Source organism: Lepidochelys kempii, chromosome 3 (assembly GCF_965140265.1).
Source record: "Lepidochelys kempii isolate rLepKem1 chromosome 3, rLepKem1.hap2, whole genome shotgun sequence".
Classification (NCBI taxonomy): domain Eukaryota; kingdom Metazoa; phylum Chordata; order Testudines; family Cheloniidae; genus Lepidochelys; species Lepidochelys kempii.
In genome coordinates this window covers 12038719-12060436 of record NC_133258.1, presented here as the reverse complement: position 1 = coordinate 12060436, position 21718 = coordinate 12038719, and the positions used below count along the sequence as shown (strand labels likewise).

The 21718-nt window shown below is 44.5% G+C and overlaps 1 protein-coding gene across 22 annotated transcripts in view; it reads right to left on the bottom strand.

The window, feature by feature from the left end:
- Positions 1–21718, bottom strand: part of PKHD1 (PKHD1 ciliary IPT domain containing fibrocystin/polyductin) — a 467199-nt gene that overhangs the window by 62505 nt on the left and 382976 nt on the right. For 8 of the 22 annotated variants that reach the window (XM_073335703.1, XM_073335707.1, XM_073335714.1 and 5 more), the window contains 2 exons: positions 11720–11860; positions 3368–10393 (listed from right to left, as the gene is read on the bottom strand). The exons of 4 other annotated variants lie outside the window; for them this stretch is intronic. In XM_073335703.1, the coding sequence (XP_073191804.1) occupies positions 10044–10393; positions 11720–11860 (491 nt within the window). In that variant the 3' untranslated portion in view covers positions 3368–10043. Of the gene's footprint in view, positions 1–1285; positions 10394–11719; positions 11923–21718 lie in introns of those variants that run through there. 10 more of the 22 variants (XM_073335711.1, XM_073335717.1, XM_073335704.1 and 7 more) reach the window with 9 other exon arrangements.

Below are 21718 nucleotides of genomic sequence, written 5' to 3'. Positions count from 1 at the left end.
CAAAATCAAGACTGTCCTGTCTAGAAATCCAAGGAGGCCTTTCTCAGTCTTTATAGCAATAATTCTTTCATACAGCCAATGTTATTAGTCACAATGCGCAATCGGTTCTGTATTAGAATAGTAAAGAAGCCCACTGGCAGCGTGAAATGACTGATCTGCTGGGTGGAGATATCTAGAGCTCTGAGTCCCAATAGCCCTGTAGCTTGAGGCATGGGAGAATTTAAGTTGGCGAGGCGGAGGAGGGAATAGTGATATTAGGGGATCCGGTAATTCCTGTGATTTGACAGCACTTCAGTACAGAAGATACCTTTTAAATCTTGGTGCTTTGAAAAGGCAACAAACTTGGCTGCATATGTTGTTGTTATTTATCTGAAGTAGCGCCTAGTGGCCCTGATCTTGGTGGAGACTACATTGTGCTAGGCACTCAACCAGCACATAGTCAGAGATGGTCTCTGCTCTGAAGAGCTTACAGTCTAAAAAGAAACGACAAACAAGGGATGGAGAAAGGGAGTATCTTTCCCATTTTATTCATGGGGAACCAATGCACAGAGAGATGAAATGACTCACCCAAGGTGAGTCTGTGAGAGTGGAATTGAACTGAGATCTTCTGAGTTCCCATCCAGGGCCTTAACTGCAAAAGCATCCTTCCTCGCCCTGTATTTATTATTGGTATAGTCTACCACACTTTTTTGTGTGGAAGGCGTCTAGGACAGAGAACTTAACACAGGGAGACAGGAGAACTTGGTGCTTTTTGCTTATTCCTTTGCCACGGATGCCCTTTGGTGACCTTTGAGTTACTTAACTTTTCTGTGTCCCTGTTTCCTCTTCTGTTATTTGGGGTAACTGTCCCGTGAGATGGGAATTCTGGAATTTCATTTTGGAAACTGTCAAAACAGCATTTCCGTTCGACCTTTTCAAATCATTGCCACTGCTCCCTGAGTTGGGAAGCCAGGTAGCTCAGGGAGCTTAGGATGTGAGTGTGACAGTGCTCAGGATACCCAGGAGTGAGCCTCAACTTGTTATCTGCTGTCTCCAGCTCCTTAGCACCCCCAGCCTGTCCGCCATTCAAGCCCTCTCCTCCAGGCCATCCCAGCCCTGTCTTTGCCTTGAACGGTAACCATACAAGCACCGCAGTCCCACTGAAGTGTTCCCCTGTGTTATCCAGCCCAGTACTGGCTACTCTTAGCAATCCCAGATCCTCTGGTCCCACAGCAACAGCATAGCCCTGTTTCCCAGTTTTACCTTACCTCATCGCTCCTGCAAAACACAAAGCACTTGAGAGCACTCAGAATAAAACCAAAGAATGTTTATTCAGAAAGAGTAGAGGTTCCACTAGAAACAAGAGACTGGTTACAAAATAAAAACAAAATCATACAATGCGAATTAGGGGCCTATACTCATTAATAGTGACCTTTCCTTTCTAACAATGTATATCGCCCCCAACCCCCTCCCAGAAAGTTCAGTCTGTTGCAGAGCTGGCTGGCTTCTCAGGAACCAGGATCCAAGATTTCATGAAACACCCCTGCTCAAGTAGCTGTCTCCTCAGTGAATGGATGCAGAGTGTCTTTCTCCACCCTGTGATATACTGAATCAGCCTTTTCTCTATTCCCAGGCAGGGTCCTCCCCCTCACTGTCCTGTCATTCATTTTCATTTCCAAGTGGTTTTGAAGTTTATAGTTTGTCACTGATGGTTTTTCATTGACTTTTCTGGAGTGGTACAAAGGTAGACCACTGAGAAGTACATTCTGTAATTGGCTCGCCAGGGAGGGTGACAACGCCCCCCCCCCAGCTTGAATGGGTCACCACTGAGACATGATTTACTGGTGATTCATTTTGACTCCAAGACCATAAGACATGATTTTCAATATAGTTACATTGTCCCTAAAATGTTACGCATACACACATCTCGCAACGACTATGAGTCCTGATAAGTTACAAGCTCTCAGTGGAGACCGTGCGTGCTACCCTTCATGGATAAATACCATGAAAGTGGTGTAATGAGTTTGTCAGGTCAGAGACAGGAGTGGCTTGTAAAGAACAGTGAAGAGTTTGCAAGATGGCACCACTGTGTCACTGCAAGGTTCCTAGGGCTTCCATGCTGCCCAGGAATACGGACCCTGGAAGCCCTGAGAGCCCGTCTCTGGGGAAGTCCACCTGGCGGTCTACTGATAGAAAAATCTAAATTCACAGAAACAGCAAGGTTGGAATAGAGATCGTCCTTTTCTGAAAACACAGGCCTGAACACTGCAGCTAAAGGATTATGATGATAGTATAAAGCTTCTGACACACAGCTGAGCATTTTCGATTCCATCCAGTAGGTAGCAGCGTTGCACACACCAATTCATTACAGTAATTATAATGCTATTTCAAATTAAATGTATCAGAATCATCTCTGGACCTGCTACTAAGCCCCATGATGGACATCTAGAAAGTCCTGACGGACAAGACTTAAATGGGAGTTGCCATTTAAACTGAAGCTAATCATCATTGTTGGGTCTGAAAACAAGAAGAAAGCACAAGGCAGAACAGAATGAAGTGTAGTATTCTTCCCCTGAAATGCACATCTTTTTCTTTGGGATTAAAACAAGGTTTGCATTTTAAATTTTCATTTACTAAACAGAAAAATATTTTACTAGGAGGCAATAGTATTAAGGAGAAATTATTCTACATTTGCCCTCAGGCCTGGCAAAGACAGGATTTGATTTGCTATGTTAGGCTGGAATCTGGATTGATACAAAGAGATGAGAGGAGTGTTTAATAAAATTTACATTTCATTTTCTCACTTGACACCAGTCTCCTGTCAGTCACCAAGAGGAGGAAATACGACAAATAACTTTTGTCAGCACCTAGGCATGAAAAGACAGTAGTGGGAGGGGGAGCAAGAGTTGGGGGTGGTGGTTAGTATAATTTGTATTGTATATTGTATATATGTGTCATCTTCACTGTAGTCTGAAATTGACAAAGTGCATGGTAGGAAAGGCATATTCATCCAATCACACACAATCCAGTCACGGGGATAGACAAAATGACCTACTGGGAAATGAATCAGATAACCCAGGCCCCAGTCCTTCGAAGCATTTCAGCATGTGCTTCAAAGCTGGCATTTAATCATTCATATGCTTAAAGTTAAGTATGTGCTTAAATGGTTTTGTGGATCAGAGCCCTAATGAATGGTGAAATTTATCACAGAATAAGATGCAGTACTGGACAAGCAATTCCAGTAATAGGTAGTAATTTGCTTGGATGGGTGCATCACTAATCTGAACACTGTTGGGGACTGGGCATGATTTTCTGAAGCGCTGACAACCCATTGACTTCAGCTGGAATTGTGAGGACTTGGTCCTTCTGAAAGCCAGCCCTTCTCTCTGCCGGCAGCCTGGACGAAGGAGAGGTGCCCGAGAAAACTTCCACTACCAGGGGGCATCTGGTTTCTTTCACGACTTCCTTCAGCAAGCAAAGCTCTGGGTTTGAAAAGGAAAGTGTTGGCGGGAAATTCAGATTGCTTTGAAAACAATTGGATTATTTTGACTAAAAAATTGCCCGCACCCCAAAAACGTTTCAGTTTTCAAAACAGAAAACAAACATTTTCCCATTTCTGTTTTTTCACCTCATTCATTGGTTTTTTGCTCCTTTTTCTCCCTCTTCTCTCTTCCCCCACCCCCCAGTGGCAAGATGAAAAAAGGAGGAGTGGGGAATAACAAATCACAAAATAAAAACCAGAAACATTTCATTTCCCAACACTGTTCAGCCTTTTTGTTTTGTTTTGGGACTAGGTTTACACTGGCACTGAATATCCGTCGTCCCACCTGACGGGTACCTCTCCCCTGCCTGTGAAAGTGTGATTGTAGCTCGGGGAGGTATACTTGTGCTAGCTTGCTTTAAACCTAACTAGTTCAGGTAACAATAGCAGACATGGCAACATAGACTAGGAACCAGAGTACATACTCAGCTTCTCCTGAGGGCTTGACCTTCGGTGGCTAACCAATGCCGGAGTCCAAAACCATCAGGAAGCCTGGGTACGTACTCTGGTTGCTAGCCTGTACTGCCGTGTCTACGCTGCTATGATTCTACACTCTAGCTAGATTAAAGCTCAGATGGGCATGCCAACCCATGCTACAATCACTTGCAGTGTAGACGTACCAGAAGTGTTACTTCTCATTTAAGACCCAATCCAGTGAGGATTTAGGTGTGTGCTTCATTTTACACCTAATGGAACTACCCACAATGAATCTTTGCAGGATCAGAGTCTTTGACTACAAGCCTGTCTCTGATTTGCCTGTAAAATACCATGCATACCTTTAGCACTGTGGAAATAACAAATAATCATAACAAATAGTTTTATTTGTAACACAAAAGGGCAATGAAAGGGTTTATAATCTCACTGATGCTGTTGGGAGAAGGGGGAGCTGAAATTTTGTTTTAGGAACATGATTCTTTCAACCCAGACTGCAATTAATTTCACTACATCCCCAGTTATCTCCACTCCCTAACCAGCCTTGTCATTTTAATTTTTCACAGGCTCTCTTTTTTTCCCCTCTCTCCACGTGTCTGTGCCTGTATCTTGGTGAAGTCTCATCAACTCTGGCCCAAAGCCGTAGGCTAATCTGTCTGGAACACGGCTCCCTCTCCGCCTCAGAAGTCAGGGGAGAAGGGAAAACCCACTGCCACGTAAGAAAACTTGCTCACGGCAGCATCTAGGGATTCTCACAGGCCAGGCGTAGTGAGCTGTAGCTCACGAAAGCTCATGCTCAAATCAATTGGTTAGTCTCTAAGGTGCCACAAGTACTCCTTTTCTTTTTGAGAATACAGACTAACACGGCTGCTACTCTGACACCAGTTCAGCTACCTTATCGGTTGCAACAGTGTCAGCATTCAAGTGTTAGTGGGCACAGGACTCCAGGTAGCTGCTGGCATTTTTATTCTCCATGGGTGAAATCCTGGCCCCACTGAAGCCCATGGACATTTTGCTATTGACTTCAATGGGGCCAGGATTTTAGCCCATGTCTTCCAACCTTGCTCAGAGCAGGCTGTGGTGCTTAAGGCTGGGATTGTCAAAGGAGTTAACTGCCCAACTCCCATTAAAATTCAATGGCAGGGGGTGTCTAGCTCTCCTAAGCTTAAATTTCCAAAAGAGCCTAAAACCTTGCTGGCACGTTGTCTACACTAGGGCTGCAAGAGAGGGAAAGTCCTAGTATAGAGAAGGCCATTGGCTCTGATAATGGAATTCCCTGTACTTAAGCTACTTGAATCTCACTTCACAATCTTCCATCAACTTGACCCATCCCCTCCAGACCCAACACCTCAACTTGTGCAACCCAATCACCTCCCAGCTCTCTCCTCTGGTCAGGCTGGCTTTTGTCTTCCTACTCGACAGAAAACTTAACTCTTCCCTGCTTCTCCCTTCCTCTGCCCACATCTTCCTCCTTCCCATGCTTCATGAGTGGGCTGGTTTCTCCTCAGTGCTTTGGTCTCACTCCTGCATCTGCTCCAATCTGGCATTTGTCCTCTCCATTCCACCAAGACTGCCCTCCCAGAAGTCTCTAATGATGCTTCCTCTTCCTTCCAAGTCTAAGGTTCTCCCTCTATTCTCATTTTCCATGATGCCTTTGACACCATGGCTGGTGCTTTTCTTGAGACTCCCTTTTCCTTTGGCTGCTGTGACTTTGTCCTTTTCTGGTTCTCTTTCTCCCTCGCTCACCATTCTTTCAGCATTCCCTTCGGTGGAACCTCTTCCTTCCCACCTCCCTTCTCCACTGATGCTCCTCATGGGTCTCTCCTTTTTCCCTGCATTTCCCCCCTATATACTCACTCACACCAAAAATTAATGGGGCAAAAGGCAAGCACAGAAAGTGGATGTGTTTGCACAGAATTCAATGGTACTTTTATTTATGTGCACAGTGCTAAGATAACATAATGAAGGGCATATCATAAATGCAGATACCACAGATTGTGAGTCAATGAGAGGAAGCCTGATCTTATCCATCTATGCTAAGTACTTGTATAGCCCCCATCACCATAGTATCTAAGCGACTCAGATTGTAATAAATGTATCCTCACAACACTCCCATGGAGGCAGGGCAGGGCTATTATACCTGTTTTACAGCTGAGGAACTGAGGCACAGAGAAACTATGGGACTTGCGCAAGATTACGCACAGGAAGTCTGGGGCACAGCAGGAATTCCACCTGGATCTCCCACAACCCAGGCTAGTACCTGAACCATTGGACCATCCTTCCTCCTCGAAGTAAGGCCCTGGGCTAAGACTCAAGATATTTGGGTTCATTTCCAAGCTCTGCCACAGACTTCCTGTGTAACTTTGGATACATCTATTAATCTCTCAGTTCTTCCCTTGTAAAGCTGGGATGCCTGGGAGCTACATTGATTTACACCAGCTGAGAATCTGTCCTGATGAAACTATGAACCCGGGGTAGTGCAGGAGCGAGTGTTGGTGAGTCTACATGTGACTGACTGTTCTCTGACCCAATCCTGAACCAGCGCCCCAACATGATCATAAGGAGGCCATGGTGCTTTGGTAAAGGTCTTCTTTCAGAGGAGACATACAGGAGGGGCCAGGACCACGTGTGGGCCTTTCTGTAAAAATAGGGGCCAGCTCTAGAATCCTAGATGACCTGGACTGACCCTGGGCAGAGTTAGCACCTGCTTCTAGCTCAGTTGCTTCCATTTGCTCTATTTCCTTTATGGCTAGTGACCATCAAAGTCCAGTAGCAACCTGGGCACTCTTAAGCCTCTTCTAGTCTCACCTAGTGAAAATAATACAATGTGGGGGTGTACATGGCCGCGCATTGGGGATCCATCTAGGGAGATCTCTGCTAGCCAGCACCCTCTCATGGATGTTAAAGGTGTAACAGCATCTCTGCCTCACTTTCTCCCCCCCCCCCCCCCCAGTCCACCAACAGTTGCTTGGCCACGTTCCGAGCGGCTTCTTCTTCTAACTCCCGCCGACAAGTCATTTATAGTTTCTCCCCTTCCAGGCCAATAGTGTCTGATAGACCAGGAGTCCAATAACCCTAGCAAAGGGTTGAAAATCCCAAGCCTCTGCGGTGTCTTTGTTAGAATACAGATATTCAGGCCTGCCTGTAAAGGCCTATAATTCAAGAACTTCAGTGTATTTTTTTCACTTAGTTAGTTATAGAGGTATAAAACAAAGAATTAAAATCACAAGTCCACCTCTGTCTGGGCCTTCTCTCTAGGGTAGTCTGAGGCCTTGTTCTTCGGCTAAGGCCTTTGGCTAAGCAGCAGGGGCAGCCATAAGCTGGGAAGCGACCGGTCATATCCTCACATTCCAAACTAGTCACACTGAAATAAGGTGCTATTGGGCTGCTAGGAAGACGATCCTGTTCTGATAGCGCCCATCACCACCAGATAAAGAAAATGGTTAAAGAAAGTTTAGTTTAATAGCAAGAAATCTGTCTGGCAAGAAATCACTTATCAATGGTTGTGGTTGTGAAACCCTCATTTCTGTATTGTTTTACCTTTATGGCCCCCACTTTTCTATTGTTAATCTGTCTGGTTCTCTAATTGCTTCTGTCTGCTGTATAATTAATTTTGCTAGGTTAATTAGGGTAGTGGGATATAATTGGTTAGAGAATTATGTTACAATATGTTAGGATTGGCTAGATAAGATTTCAGAAAAATGATTGGTTAAGGTATAGCTGAGACTCTTACACTCTAAACTGGGGTCAAACAGGAAGTGGGTGGGAAAATTGGAATCATGCTTGCTGGAAATTAACCCCAATAAACATTGCATTGCCTGCGCTTCGGCCTTCTGGTCTTTTGCTGCTTGCTGTCGGCATGACAAGAACCAGGGAAGTGGGAGGGTGGAGGGAAAGCCCTCTAACAGTCCTGATCCCCTTAGTCTTAGGGGTTTTACTATCTCCTTTGCAGGAGAGGATAGAGGAACCCGGGCCCACCCACTCTTCTGTGATCCAGCCCAGGGAACCTGCATTAAGCAGCTGGGACAGTTCCTCACAGTCCCTTACTGCTTCCTACCTTTCCTCTCCTGTAGACCTGTTCCAGACTCACATTCTTTGATTCTCCATGCCTGGAAGTCCAGCTGTCTGGTGCTGAAGGCATCTCCTCTGAATGGTCCCTCCCTCCTCTCCTCTGCAGCCTTCAGATCCCCCAGCTGTTCCTGGACCAGCAGTTAGCCAATGCTGAGGAGATAGCTAGCCTTCCTGTTAACCCCTTAGTGGCCATGGTAGAATGGGGTCTATGTGCACAATGACAGAATCCTTTCATGGCTAAGGTGATCGGGTTTGAATCCAGCTGAGACTGGCAGTGACAGTACTGAAGGTTGTTACCCTCTGATGGCTTTTCAATAGGCTATATGAAATGTGCTGGTAGGCAGGAGCTGGCATTTAGTCTTAGCGGACAGGCCGCTGACTGAGGGGACATGGTGAATGAATCATTCTCTCACTACCAGAGAGAGTCTCTGTGGAGCAGGACAGAGGCAGAGTAGAAGGGCTGATGTGGGAAAGTGTAACTCACTGGCCACTGCGTGCTCTGAGTAACCTTCTGCGCCCGGTCCACAGAGCAGCAGACTGATCCAAAACCTCACTCTTGAGAAAGAGCTCTACACACTGATGCTTTCATCATGATTCAGTCCCTACTGTGCCAGGCAAAATGGCTGCGGTCACATAACTTGGGCCTTGTCTGGAATTTGAACTGCTGTGAATCTCAGATGCTTGGGACGAGCTGCCTCTGCCTACTGGTCAGCATCCCTGAAGCTGGCTCTTTAGCATAAGCTGGAGACTCTTGTGTTTTCAGTTCTAGAGGTCCCCACTTTAATCCCTAGTGTTGGCCCAAATGGCAGCCATGACACAAGCACATGCTGGACCTGTTCTATAGATGAATGGAAATAACATCTTGTGCTTGCAGAGCACCCTTCACCCAAGGATCCTGTGGTGCCATAATAAAGTCTCCCCACCCTCTTTTGAGGGAGGCAAGTATTAACACTCTCCATTTTACAGCTCAGTAAAGAGAGGGACAGAGAATTCCAGTGACCCATTGTAGAGAGTCACTCAGGAGGAGAAACCAGAAGAGGGGTCCGAGAAGAGCCATGAGAATGATGAAAGGATTGGAAAACCTGCCTTATCACGATAGATTCAAGGAGCTCAATCTGTTTAACAAAGAGAAGGTTAAGGGGTGACTTGAACACAGTCTGTAAGTGTCTACATGGGGAACTAATATTTGATAATAGGCTATTTAATCTATAAGACAAAAGTATAACAAAGATCCAATGGCTGGAAGTTGAAGTGAGACAAGTCCAGATGGGAAAAAAGGCGTAATTTTTTTTAACAGTGAGCGTAATTAATCATTGGAACAACATATCAAGAAATGTGGTAGATTTTTCATCACTGGCAACTTTTAAATCAAGATGTTTTTTTCTAAAAGATATACTCTACTTCAAAAAGGAAATTATTTCACGGAAGTCCTATGACCTGTGTTATAAAGGAAGTCAGACTAGATGATCACAATGGTACCTTCTAGGCTTAGAATCTATGAATCAGACCAGCCTCCCAGTTCATTATTATTATTATTAACAATAATGGCAATGGTCACGATGTGCTAGGCATTTCCAAACATTCAGGAAGGGAAGGCTGCTGACCTGAAGGGGTCACAGGGTAAGGCCCTAATTCAACAGAGCACCTTCTGAGTTTTAAGCCATTGCTTAGATCCATTTCTATTCAGGAAAGTACTTAAGCGTATGCTTAAGCCACAATGAAGTGGTACATATGCACCTGCTTTTCTGACTAGTGATGGATTTAAGTACTTTGCTAAATCAGGGACTAAGGAGAGCGGGAAAACAAACGATGGACAGATCAGATTTACTGCTTTAACCACTAAGAACATGTCTTCGCTGTTAACTATCCTAAAGTGTTTGCAAGTGTCCAGTGCTAATATGCTTTTTCTGACCACACCAGTGGAAGAAGAGTCTCAGGTTTCTATGTTCCATTGGATTTCCTCCCAGAAAATGTTTCATGTTGATGGTACCACAGCTCATCCTTTCCCTTACACATCTCCTCAAGATCCCACAGCCGTCTCCTGCCTCTCTCTGTTCACATTCTGGGGAACAGGCTCTACTCCTCCCATCTCTTTTCCGTGGGTGCAAGCAAACTGCTGCTGATGGGTATCCTTCCAGTCACAGAACTCCTTGGCACCACGCTGCTGAAGTTCCAGAGAACCCCACAGAGCTGTTCTTCCATGTAATGGATGGCTGCTGTCATGTTTCCTAGCCAGGGATAAGTTCTTTCTACTCGTCCTTTTATGTTCAACAGGACTTATCTTCTGCATTGACCTGGCTTTAACTGTCTGTTGGTGCAACTCCTTTATCTGTCTCGTTGTGTTTCCTGGTACTCCATTTGCTTCTATATCTGAAAGAGAAAATCCCTTTACTCTTTACCTTACCAGTAGGTCCCTGTCTTTTTCTTCCCTTCCTGTTTATGTCTCTGCCCCATTCTAGAGCCTTTTGCTAACTGAAGTGTGGTGGTCACTGGAAAATGACTGTTAAAGGGGAAATTGCACTTTAATTAGTAGACTCTATAACAATTTTTTAAATATATATTGCATATCTATTAGTCATCTATTAACCCCTTATAAGCAAGTTGTAAAAATATATTGATATAAAACATACCAGCAATTAAATATCTCCACACGTAACACAAAATTATTCATATGACAACAGTTTTCCTCACATTTTATATGAAGGTGCCATTCACAGATAGATTATAAAAGGTTAATCATTGATTAACAGATGTTTCAATAAGTGGGATAAAGATTGGTATGGAGTTCAACAGGTTAATAGGTTGCTTATGACCACCCGTAACACATAGTATTCATGTCTGTAGCATGCAGCTATTAATAATGTATTAACCCTTTGTGAGCCATTTCTAAATGGAAGCTTACTATAAAGCATGACCCTTTTCCCCCTGCAGTGTTTGGAACTCAGACAAAGCAGCACGGGGGACATGAAAAAGAAAATGATTGAAAAACAAAAGTAATGTTGACTGAAAACACAAACATGAAACCGGGTATCATTGATTTTCATTATCCAAAGCGGAAAATGCAAAAAGTAAGCATTCTTAATAACCTGAAGCATTATCAGGCACATTATCTGGTTTTGTGACAACATACGACTTTTGAGCTGACATTGTCTTCTAAAGCTCCAATCCTGCATTGGGGTGCATGCAGGCAGGCTGCTTCTTACTCTTATTTTGAGTACTTTATACAGTTGCTAAAATCTTTGCAAAATAAATAAACAAACAATCCAGGTATATGCTTCTGATGCAGATCTAGGCCATGTCTACACGACCCGCTAAATCAGCACTGCTGTGATCGATGCAGCGGTGTCGATTTAGCGGGTCTGGAGAAGACACGCTAAATCAATGGGAGAGCGCTCTCCCGTCATTGTCCGTACTCCACCTCCCTGAGAGGCGGAAGCTATGTCAACGGAAGAGCATCTCCCGTCGACATAGCGTGGTGTAGACACCGCCATAAGTCAAGCTAAGTTACCTCGACTTCAGTTTGGTAACGTACATAACTGAGCTAGTGTAACTTAGATCGATTTACAGCGTTAGAATAGACCAGTCCCTAGTCTCATTTCACCTGCTCCAGGTGACATCTGCTTACTTTACTGATAAAGCCATGCCACCACTTTCCTTAACACTGCCGAGCTAGCACGGCTACGGATTCAATCCCACCTAATGTACCACTGGCAGCAAGCTCCATCTGCAGAGTCTTTGTAACTGATGATGATGGAAGACGCAGGAAGAGCCCAGCGTGCTTTTCACATCCCAGGTGACAGGCAGAGTCTTGCAGTCCTTCCTCCGGTAAAGCTCCTGCTGAAGTCAATAGCAAATTTGCTGGAGTAAGTGCTGTAAGAGTGGACCCTGCGTTTGCAGGGCTGGCAGGAAGAAAAATCATTGTTTTATTTTGTAAACTGAGAAAACGTGATCCTGATGCCACGAGGTGAGCCAGTAGGGCTGGGGAAAGGGCACTGGGCTGGGAGTTAGAAGACGCTGTTTCTAGTCCAAGCTCTGCCCCTGACCACGGGCAACTCATTTGTGTGGCCTTGGGCAACTCACTTCATCTGACTTTGCATCTGGCTCCCCTCCCTGTGCATCTGCTTCCCCTCTCCCCTTTGGTTTATTTAGGTTGCAACGTGCATGGGACAGGGACTGCCCTTCTCTATACGTTTATACAGTGCCTAGCACAATGAGGTCCCTGTCTTTGTTGGAGCTTCTAGGTGAACGCATCCGATGAAGTGACCTGTAGTTCACGAAAGCTTATGCTCAGATAAATTTGTTAGTCTCTAAGGTGCCACAAGTCCTCCTTTTCTTTTTGCGAATACAGACTAACACGGCTGCTACTCTGAAACCTGTAATATTCTGTTGCATTGCTTTCAGCGTGCTTATAACCTTTGCAGCGCAGCATTAACACAGTGATTGCAATCGAATCTCATGTTTCAGGATGTCAACCAGGAACCTGCAAGGGCAGGAAGGACTTTTAACCCTGATGCACAGTTGCCAGATGCATTCAGAAGGGGAAGGGGAGTTAGCCTTCCTCTGAAGCATCAGAGACTGGCCACAGCTGGAGATGGGACACCAAGCAAGGTGGGCCAATGCTCTGAGGTGGTACAGAACATCCCCGTAGATGCCTGGCTGGTGGGTCTTGAACATGTGCTCAAGGTCTAAATGGTTGCTAGATTTGGGGTTGGGAAGGATTTTCCCACAGGTTAGATTGTCAGGGACCAGCGGTGATGCATGTGGGGGGGGGTTACGTGCCCCCCAGATTTCTCAGTATGCCTCCTGCCAGGATGCCCAGCAGTAAGGAGGCAGTGCCTCCCCTGGGTGGTGGCACTCCCTTTGTGTCCATGTGGCATGGGGAAAAAGGAAGCAGCAGGGCGGCTGGCTGTGGGCTGAGCTCCTAACCACCACCCCTCCGGGCTACACCGGGCTGCTTCTCTTTCCCTGCTGCTGGAGTCTTAGCACTTCCCACTGTCTGCTTTGTAGACTGCTTGTGGAGGTGAGTCAAGGGGACATCTTCAAGACTGGGAAGGTGAGCTGTGATGGGGTGCTCAGCGCCAGGTAGCTCTGGTGGATCCCCATCCAGCCTGAGAGTCCTGGGGGTGAGTGAGGGAAGAAGGCTATGGGGAAAGCGGGAGAGTGGGAAAGGGGTGGTGGTAGGGGTGCACTGAAACAGCAGCAGCCGCCAATATGCCTATAAGGAAGAATGCAATTTAGGGTGTCATAACATAGGGTCCAACAAAAACAGACTGATCATTCTCCAGCCTCTTGTTAACTGAGATGATCCAGTCCCAAGCACCATCCCATCCAGGTGCCAAATGGGGGATGGTGCATCCCAACTGGGTTGCCCCTTTTGTTGGTCTTGTTTTGAACCCTTGCTAAATCGATTCGGGATAGTTCAGGCGGGGGGGGGGAGGGGTCTGTGAGCTCTGAAGGGGCTGGCCAGTCACAAGACAAAGACCAGGAGGAGGAGGTAATTGCTGGTGTATGTTGTCTACCTACGGATCAAGTTTCAGGGGGCGGAGGCAGAGGCAACACAGGGGGCGGTCACGTGTCCCCACAGAACCTTTCAATAGTGCCCTTCCCCACTATCCACAGTTACCTGGCAGGGACCCTGGGGACTTTTTTGCCTTCCTCTGTAGCATGAGGCAAGGATTGTCTGCTGGGATCATCTGGGCATATCCCACCCTGCCATCGCATGGCCATCGGGCTTGGTGGAGCCTTGGACTCTCCTGTGCTTAGGCCTGTGCCACACAATGGTTTAGGTTCCTGAGGACTGAAAAGCTTTTTCTAACTAAAGTCGTTGGGCTCCCCATATACGGGTATCCGGGTGAAATTTAGTGGCCTGCAATATACAGGTCGGACTCTGATGCACTTTAACCAGCATGATGAATCCTTAGCAAAACAACCAGCCTACAGCATGTGCATTTAGTGCCCCCTCGGGTGTAGGCCCCATCCATGTTAGGAAAACGTGCTCGGTTATAACGGCATTGGTGAAGTTCCCCTGGCACAGACACCAAATGAAGATGTGTGACGCTGATACAAAGCGAATTAAGCCACAATAGTATAGAGGGCATTGGTCAGGGCCTTAGGCAGTCTAGTTCTGGCTCTGCCATAGACCTTCTGTGTGACCTTGGGCAAGTCACTTAATCTACCCTGTGCCTCCGCTCTCTGTCAGGAAGATGGGGATACTGGCGCTTCCCTATCTCCCAGGGCTGTAGTGAGGATGAAATCTAGTTACAATGAAGGAAGCCATAGACGTACATAAATAGAGAAGTGTAAGACCTGGTACGGAGAGAAAACATTAGGGGTCCGTAGTGATATAGAGGGGTCCATAGTGATATAGAACACTGGTGCATGTTCTCTTCATATAGTTAAGTCCTTATGCTGTATTTGATTTATATCAAGTTCTTTTCAGACTGGCGATGTCCTTATCTCTTTTATGCCAAACAGGTCTTGTCAAGCAAACCTGATCTCATTTTTTGAGGGCATTACAAGTTTAGTTCATAAAGGTAATTGCGTAGATGAAATAGGACTTACATTTTTTTTGTAAGATTTAGTACCGTATGACATTCTGATTAAAAAATGACCATTATTCCCTATCACTAAAGCACATGATAAATTGATTAAGAACTGGTGAATTGACAGATCTCCAAATATAGTTACCAACAGGGAATTGCCATCAAATGGGGTGTTTCTAGAGGGTTCTGCAGGGATTGGTACGAATCCCAACACTGTCCAACACTTTCATCAATAAATGGGAATAAATTTAAAATCAGTGCTGATAAAATTTGTGGGCGACACAAAGTTTGGTGGAGTCGTACATAATCACAAGGATAGGGCAGTCACACAGAGCAAGATGAATTGCCTGCAAGGGGGAATCATTCAGACAATGCATTTTCTTTTAATACAGCTCAATGGAAAGTTACACATCCAGGAACAAGGAATGCAGGCCATACTTTAGGCCAGAGGAGTGCATCCTTGGAAAAAGTGATTCTGAAAAGGATTTAGGGATCATAGTGGACCTAGTTTCCAGTGCAATGGTGTGGCGAAGTGGCTAATTAAATCCTTGGATGTATAAACAGTGGAGTAGTGAATAGGAGCAGGGAGATGATTTTACTGCTCTATTTGGCATTGCTGAATTGGATAGTGGAATAATGCATGTCGCTCTGGTGCGCACCATAAAAAAACATGTTGAGAAATTGGAGTCGGTGCAGAAAAGAACCATAAAAATGATTCAAGGGCTGGAGAAATGCCTTCCAGTGAGACTTAAAAGAACTCAGTCTGTTTAACTTCTCAAAAAGAAGACTGAGAGGTGACTTTGATTACAGTTCATAGGTAACTTCATGGGGAGAAATATTGGGCACTAAAGGGCTCTTCAATCTAGCAGAGAAAAGTAAATAAAGAGAAACTGGCTGGAAGCTGAAGCAAGACACATTTAAATTAGAAATAAGGCATAATATTTTAGCGGTGAGAGAAGGGAAGTGACGATTCTGCATCTCTAGATGTCTTCAGGTCAGGAAATCGTGCTTTGGTCAAACACAAGTTATTGGGCACAATACGGGGTAAGGATGAAATTTAATGGCCTGTGTTATACAGGAGGTCAGACCAGATGATCTACTCATCCTCTTTGGCCTAGAATCTATTGGTATACACACCATCATCATCAGTATTGTCGCACTCCGTAAGGCCCTGTCATAAATATAAAGGGAAGGGTAAACCCCTTTAAAATCCCTCCTGGCCAGAGGAAAAATCCTCTCACCTGTAAAGGGTTAAGAAGCTAGAGGTAACCTCGCTGGCACCTGACCAAAATGACCAATGAGGAGACAAGATACTTTCAAAAGCTGGGAGGAGGGAGAGAAACAAAGGGTCTGTGGGTCTGTCTTTATGCTGCCTTTGCCGGGGATAGACCAGGAATGGAATCTTAGAACTTTTAGTAAGTGATCTAGCTAGGTATGTGTTAGATTATGATTTCTTTAAATGGCTGAGAAAAGAATTGTGCTGAATAGAATAACTGTTTCTGTCTGTGTATCTTTTTTGTAACTTAAGTTTTTGCCTAGAGGGATTCTCTATGTTTTGAATCTAATTACCCTGTAAGGTATCTACTATCCTGATTTTACAGAGGGGATTTCTTTACTTCTATTTACTCCTATTTCTATTAAAAGTCTTCTCGTAAGAAAACTAAATGCTTTTTCATTGTTCTCAGATCCAAGGGTCTGGGTCTGTAGTCACCTAGGCAAATTGGTGAGGCTTTTTACCAAACCTTGTCCAGGAAGTGGGGTGCAAGGTTTTGGGAAGTATTTTGGGGGAAAAACATTTCCAAACAGCTCTTCCCCAGTAACCAGTATTTGTTTGGTGGTGGTAGCGGCCAATCCAAGGACAAAGGGTGGAATATTTTGTACCTTGGGGAACTTTTTGACCTAAGCTGGTAAAGATAAGCTTAGGAGGTTTTCATGCAGGTCCCCACATCTGTACCCTAGCGTTCAGAGTGGGGGAGGAACCTTGACAGGCCCCAGTACCATTGTGTTGGGCCCTGTACAATATATAACAAAGAGATGGTCTCTACCCATAAGATCTTGTAATCTTGAGTCGTATTCATTGTTAGGATATAGATATTCAGGCCTGTCTGTAAAGACCTATACTCTAAGAATTTAGGTGTATTCTTATCACTTAGCTAGTTATAGAGGTATAAAAAGAATCAAAATCACTGTCTGCTGGTGTAAGGTCCTTCTCTTACTATGACAGTCTGAGGCCCTGTGCTTAGGCCAAGGCCTTTGGTTAAGCAGCAGAGGCAGCCATAAGCTGGGAAGCGACCGGTCACATCCTCACATTGCAAACTAGTCACATTGAAAGAATGTGCTATTGGGCTGCTAGGAATACAATCCTGTACTGATAATGCCTATGCCTCCAGAGAAAGGGAAGTGCCTAGCAGATGTAAAAGGAAACTTAGTTTGACAGCATCCTGTCTGGCAAGAACTCACTTATCAATAGCTGGGATGTGAAATCCTCATGTCTTTGTTATTCTATCACTGTAGTCCCCATTTCCCTGTTGTTCATCTGTATAATCTTTGTCTGGTTCTGTGATTGTTTCAGTCTGCTGTATAATTAATTTTTCTGGGTGTAAACTAATTAAGGTGGTGGGATATATTTGGTTAAATAATCATGTTACAATATGTTAGGATTGGTTAGTTAAATTTCAGTAAAATGATTGGTTAAGGTATAGCTAAGCAGAACTCAAGTTTTACTATATAGTCTGCAGTCAATCAGGAAGTTTCAGATAGCAGCCGTGTTAGTCTGTATTCGCAAAAAGCAAAGGAGTACTCGTGGCACCTTAGAGACTAACAAGTGTGTGTGTGTGAAATGGGAACAGGGAATGGGGGTGGGGAAATTGGAATCATGTTTAGCTAAGGGCAGGAATGGGAACAGGGCCATAGGTAAGGCTCTGTAGTGTCAGAGCTGGGACAGGGGACACTAAGGAAGCAAACTGGAATCATGCTTGCTGCAAGTTCACCCCAATAAACATTGAATTGTTTGCACCTTTGGAGTTCGGGTATTGTTGCTCTCTGTTCATGCGAGAAGGACCAGGGAAGTAAGTGGGTGAAGGAATAAGCCCCCTAACATTCATTATCAGAGAAATAATAATAAAGATCCCAAAAATCTCATTGGATTAGAAATATGGGATTTTTTCACAGGGAAAAAAATGTAAGGCAGAAACTAAACAAAAATGACTGTAGCTTTGATTGTCTCTCGCTCCAAAACCAACATTATTTTAAATAAGGGGAAATCAAACATTAGGCATTTCAAGTCACACACATTAAATTCGCATAAGATATCGTTATCCTTGTTTAGGTTTGAACATATCAGGGAATCTCTTTGTCTTGCAACAATTCCTAAAAGACGGTAAGTGGCTGGATTTCCTTTTTCTGACAAAAATCTCTCCATGAATTATTTACACGATGGCTCCAGTCAACACTGTATCTGTCAGCCTCCCCAGCTGAAATGAAAGTTCACTATGTAAAGGGGCCAAGGGAATATGGCAGCCTCCCACTGCGAGTTTATAGACAGAACTAAGTCAGCACACATTATGTGTCAGAGCCAACATCAGACGGAATCAGATCCTTTGATCTCAGACCTCCACAGGAAGCTTAGATCTCAGACAAATTAGATAAAAAATGAATTTATATGTATCCTAAGGCACACAGACGAATGCTGTATTTTGGAGAAGTATGGCAAATATCAAAACATATAAACTGCAGCATTTCCTCTCTCTCTCTCTCTGTTCTGCTTTTGTGATGGACACTAATTAAAATATGAAGACGAAACTCAAACTAGCCTCTTATGCAATCCACAAAATTTAGGGGAGGAGGTGGAAAAAATGCCAGTGACCGAATACATGTGTGGTTCATTCAGGGTTCCAGGATGGGCTGAGAAATGGACTCCGATCTTTGCTCTTAGCAGGCGACAGCTGGAGGAGCCCATCCAAGTTTGTAAAGGTGGAAGCCAATACTTTCTGCTGTTTGGTGGAGCCCGGTGCCAGCTGCACGGCCCTAAATGTCTCTGCTTTGGCTGTGACCTCAGAGGGAGTTATGTTTGATCAGTAAATCATTATGAGAAAAGATTACCCCACCCCACAAAAATGCTAGAGGAGCAAAGCAAGGAAAAACAAGCGAATGAGACTGCTTTTTGACTTGTGGTTTTATATAGCTGGTCAAAACATTCAACCGTGAAAAGGCCTACAGAAAAGTGACAGCAGTGAACGGGTCTGGCGTGGACAGCTTAAATGTGCCCTGACTCACTCAGAAGTATGCAAGATGCATATTAGAGTAATCATCCCCAAATTAACTTACCTTGGTAACAATGGCTTTCATCCTGAAAGTTCCTAGAGTGCTTTATGATTAGTGTATACTAGCTATACATATGTTCTATTATTGCTAATCACTTACGTTGCAGTAGCATGGAGAAGCCTGGAACAGGCTGGGGCCCGCTTGTGCTGTGCACTTTACGAAACTGACATTGGCAAAAGGGACACTGAATTGAATGGGGTCAAGATTTCACCCATAAATTCTATAGGTTTCAGAGTAACAGCCGTGTTAGTCTGTATTCGCAAAAAGAAAAGGAGTACTTGTGGCACCTTAGAGACTAACCAATTTATTTGAGCATGAGCTTTCATGAGCTACAGCTCACTTCATTGGATGCATACCATGGAAACTGCAGCAGACTTTATATACACACAGAGAATATGAAACAATACCTCCTCCCACCCCACTGTCCTGCTGGTAATAGCTTATCTAAAGTGATCATCAGGTTGGGCCATTTCCAGCACAAATCCAGGTTTTCTCACCCCCCACCCCCCCACACAAATTCACTCTCCTGCTGGTGATAGCCCATCCAAAGTGACAACTCTTTACACAATGTGCATGATAATCAAGTTGGGCCATTTCCTGCACAAATCCAGGTTCTCTCACACCCCTCTCCACCCCCCCACACAAACTCACTCTCCGTCTCTGCTGCAGGAGAGTGAGTTTGTGTGTGTATGGGGGTGGAGGGGGGTGTGAGAAAACCTGGATTTGTGCTGGAAATGGCCCACCTTGATTATCATGCACATTGTAGGGAGAGTGGTCACTTTGGATGAGCTATTACCAGCAGGATAGTGAGTTTGTGTGTGTGGTTTTTGGGAGGGGAGTGAGGGGGTGAGAGAACCTGGATTTGTGCAGGAAATGGCCCAGCTTGATTATCATGCACATTGTGTAAAGAGCTGTCACTTTGGATGGGCTATCACCAGCAGGAGAGTGAATTTGTGTGGGGGGTGGGGGATGAGAAAACCTGGATTTGTGCTGGAAATGGCCCAACCCGATGATCACTTTAGATAAGCTATTACCAGCAGGACAGTGGGGTGGGAGGAGGTATTGTTTCATATTCTGTGTGTATATAAAGTCTGCTGCAGTTTCCACGGTATGCATCCGATGAAGTGAGCTGTAGCTCACGAAAGCTCATGCTCAAATAAATTGGTTAGTTTCTAAGGTGCCACAAGTACTCCTTTTCTTTTTATAAATTCTATAGACACTTAAAAACTGAACCACACATTTACTCTCCTGAAAATTTTCAGTTCAGAGAGAGAATTCATACAGTAAATAGCAGTCCCTGTCCCAGTCTAAATGGCAAAGGTTGAAATCACGGCTATGGCTGGGCAAATTACTGATATTTTTAGCTCACTGGCAATGTTGAAAAAGGGTCACAAAAATCTGTTTTGGGTCAGGCTGAAAATAAATTTTAAAAAAAATCAGCAAACTGAAAAGCTGAGAAAAATTTTTGTTTTGGCTCAAACAAAATCTTTCATTTTGATTTTGACCATTTCAAAATGTTTTTGAATTAAAAAAATAAAAGTAAAGGAAATATTTTAAAAACTCAAAACGTTTTGTCAATGTTGAAATCAAATGTTGAAGGTTGCATACATTGTTTTTGTTTTCTAAACAAACAATTTGGTGAAACCAACACATATTTGTGAAACATATCAGTGTCACTGAATCTTCATTTTTCACCCGAAAAAAGTTTTGGTAAAAAATTTTTTGCCCTGCCCTTATCCTGGACCCATAAACTAGCTGCGTGCACAATTCCTACCCAATCAGCAGTAGCATCAGTCAGTAATCTCCAACATCCAGCTATTGGTAAATCTGTTAAAAACACCTACGTGACTTAGAAGCCTACATCCCAGATTGAAAAGCAATTTCGGGCATGTGCACACTTCAACTGGGGATGTAATTCCCAGCACAGAGACGTACTCACTCTAGCTCTGATCAAACTAGTATTGTAAAAACAGACTGCAGCGGCGGTGGCTCGAGCAGCGGGAAGGACCAGCCACCCCAAATATATACCCATCCGAGGTGCTAGGCACGTACTCCCACTGCTAGCCCCTCCCACTGCTTGCATGGGTGCAGCTACACTTCTGTTTTTAGTACGCGAGGTTGATCAGAGCTCATGCAGTTATATATCCTCGATCAGAGAATTATATTTCCAGCTGGAAGTGTAGATGTACCTGTAGGCACTTAGGAGCCCAAGTCCCATTTTAGTGATTTTTATGAGATTTAGGAACCTAAGGGCTAGATTCACAAAAGGCACTTAGGCCCTGCAATGGCTCAGCACTGCAGCACCTAAGTTTTAGGCACCTTGCTACCGAGTGGCATTCAGAACCCCGGTTTAGGGGCCCAAGCTCCCTACACAATGCGTGGGGAGAGATACACATCTGAGAGCGGGATTCACAGAAGCCAGCGTACTGAGTGGGGAGCCATCTAAACCAACCAATAGAAAATGCTGAGCAGAGGGGTGTGGCCTAAGCACCATCACTCAAAGGGAACTGGGACTGTAATCTCTTTGGGGCAGGGATTGTCACAATGTTTATAACTTGTAATTGCTGAGCACATTGACAGTGCTAAAGAGAGTAAATAATACTGATATTCAGATCCAGGCTGACCTTTTTCAGGCAGGTTTATTTTTGACTTGTAAATGGAACAGATTTGGTCTGGATTATTTGAGAGGGACTAAACATACAATAGGTTTCAGAGTAACAGCTGTGTTAGTCTGCATTCGCAAAAAGAAAAGGAGTACTTGTGGCACCTTAGAGACTAACCAATTTATTTGAGCATAATCTGATGAGGTTCAATAAGGATAAGTGCAGGG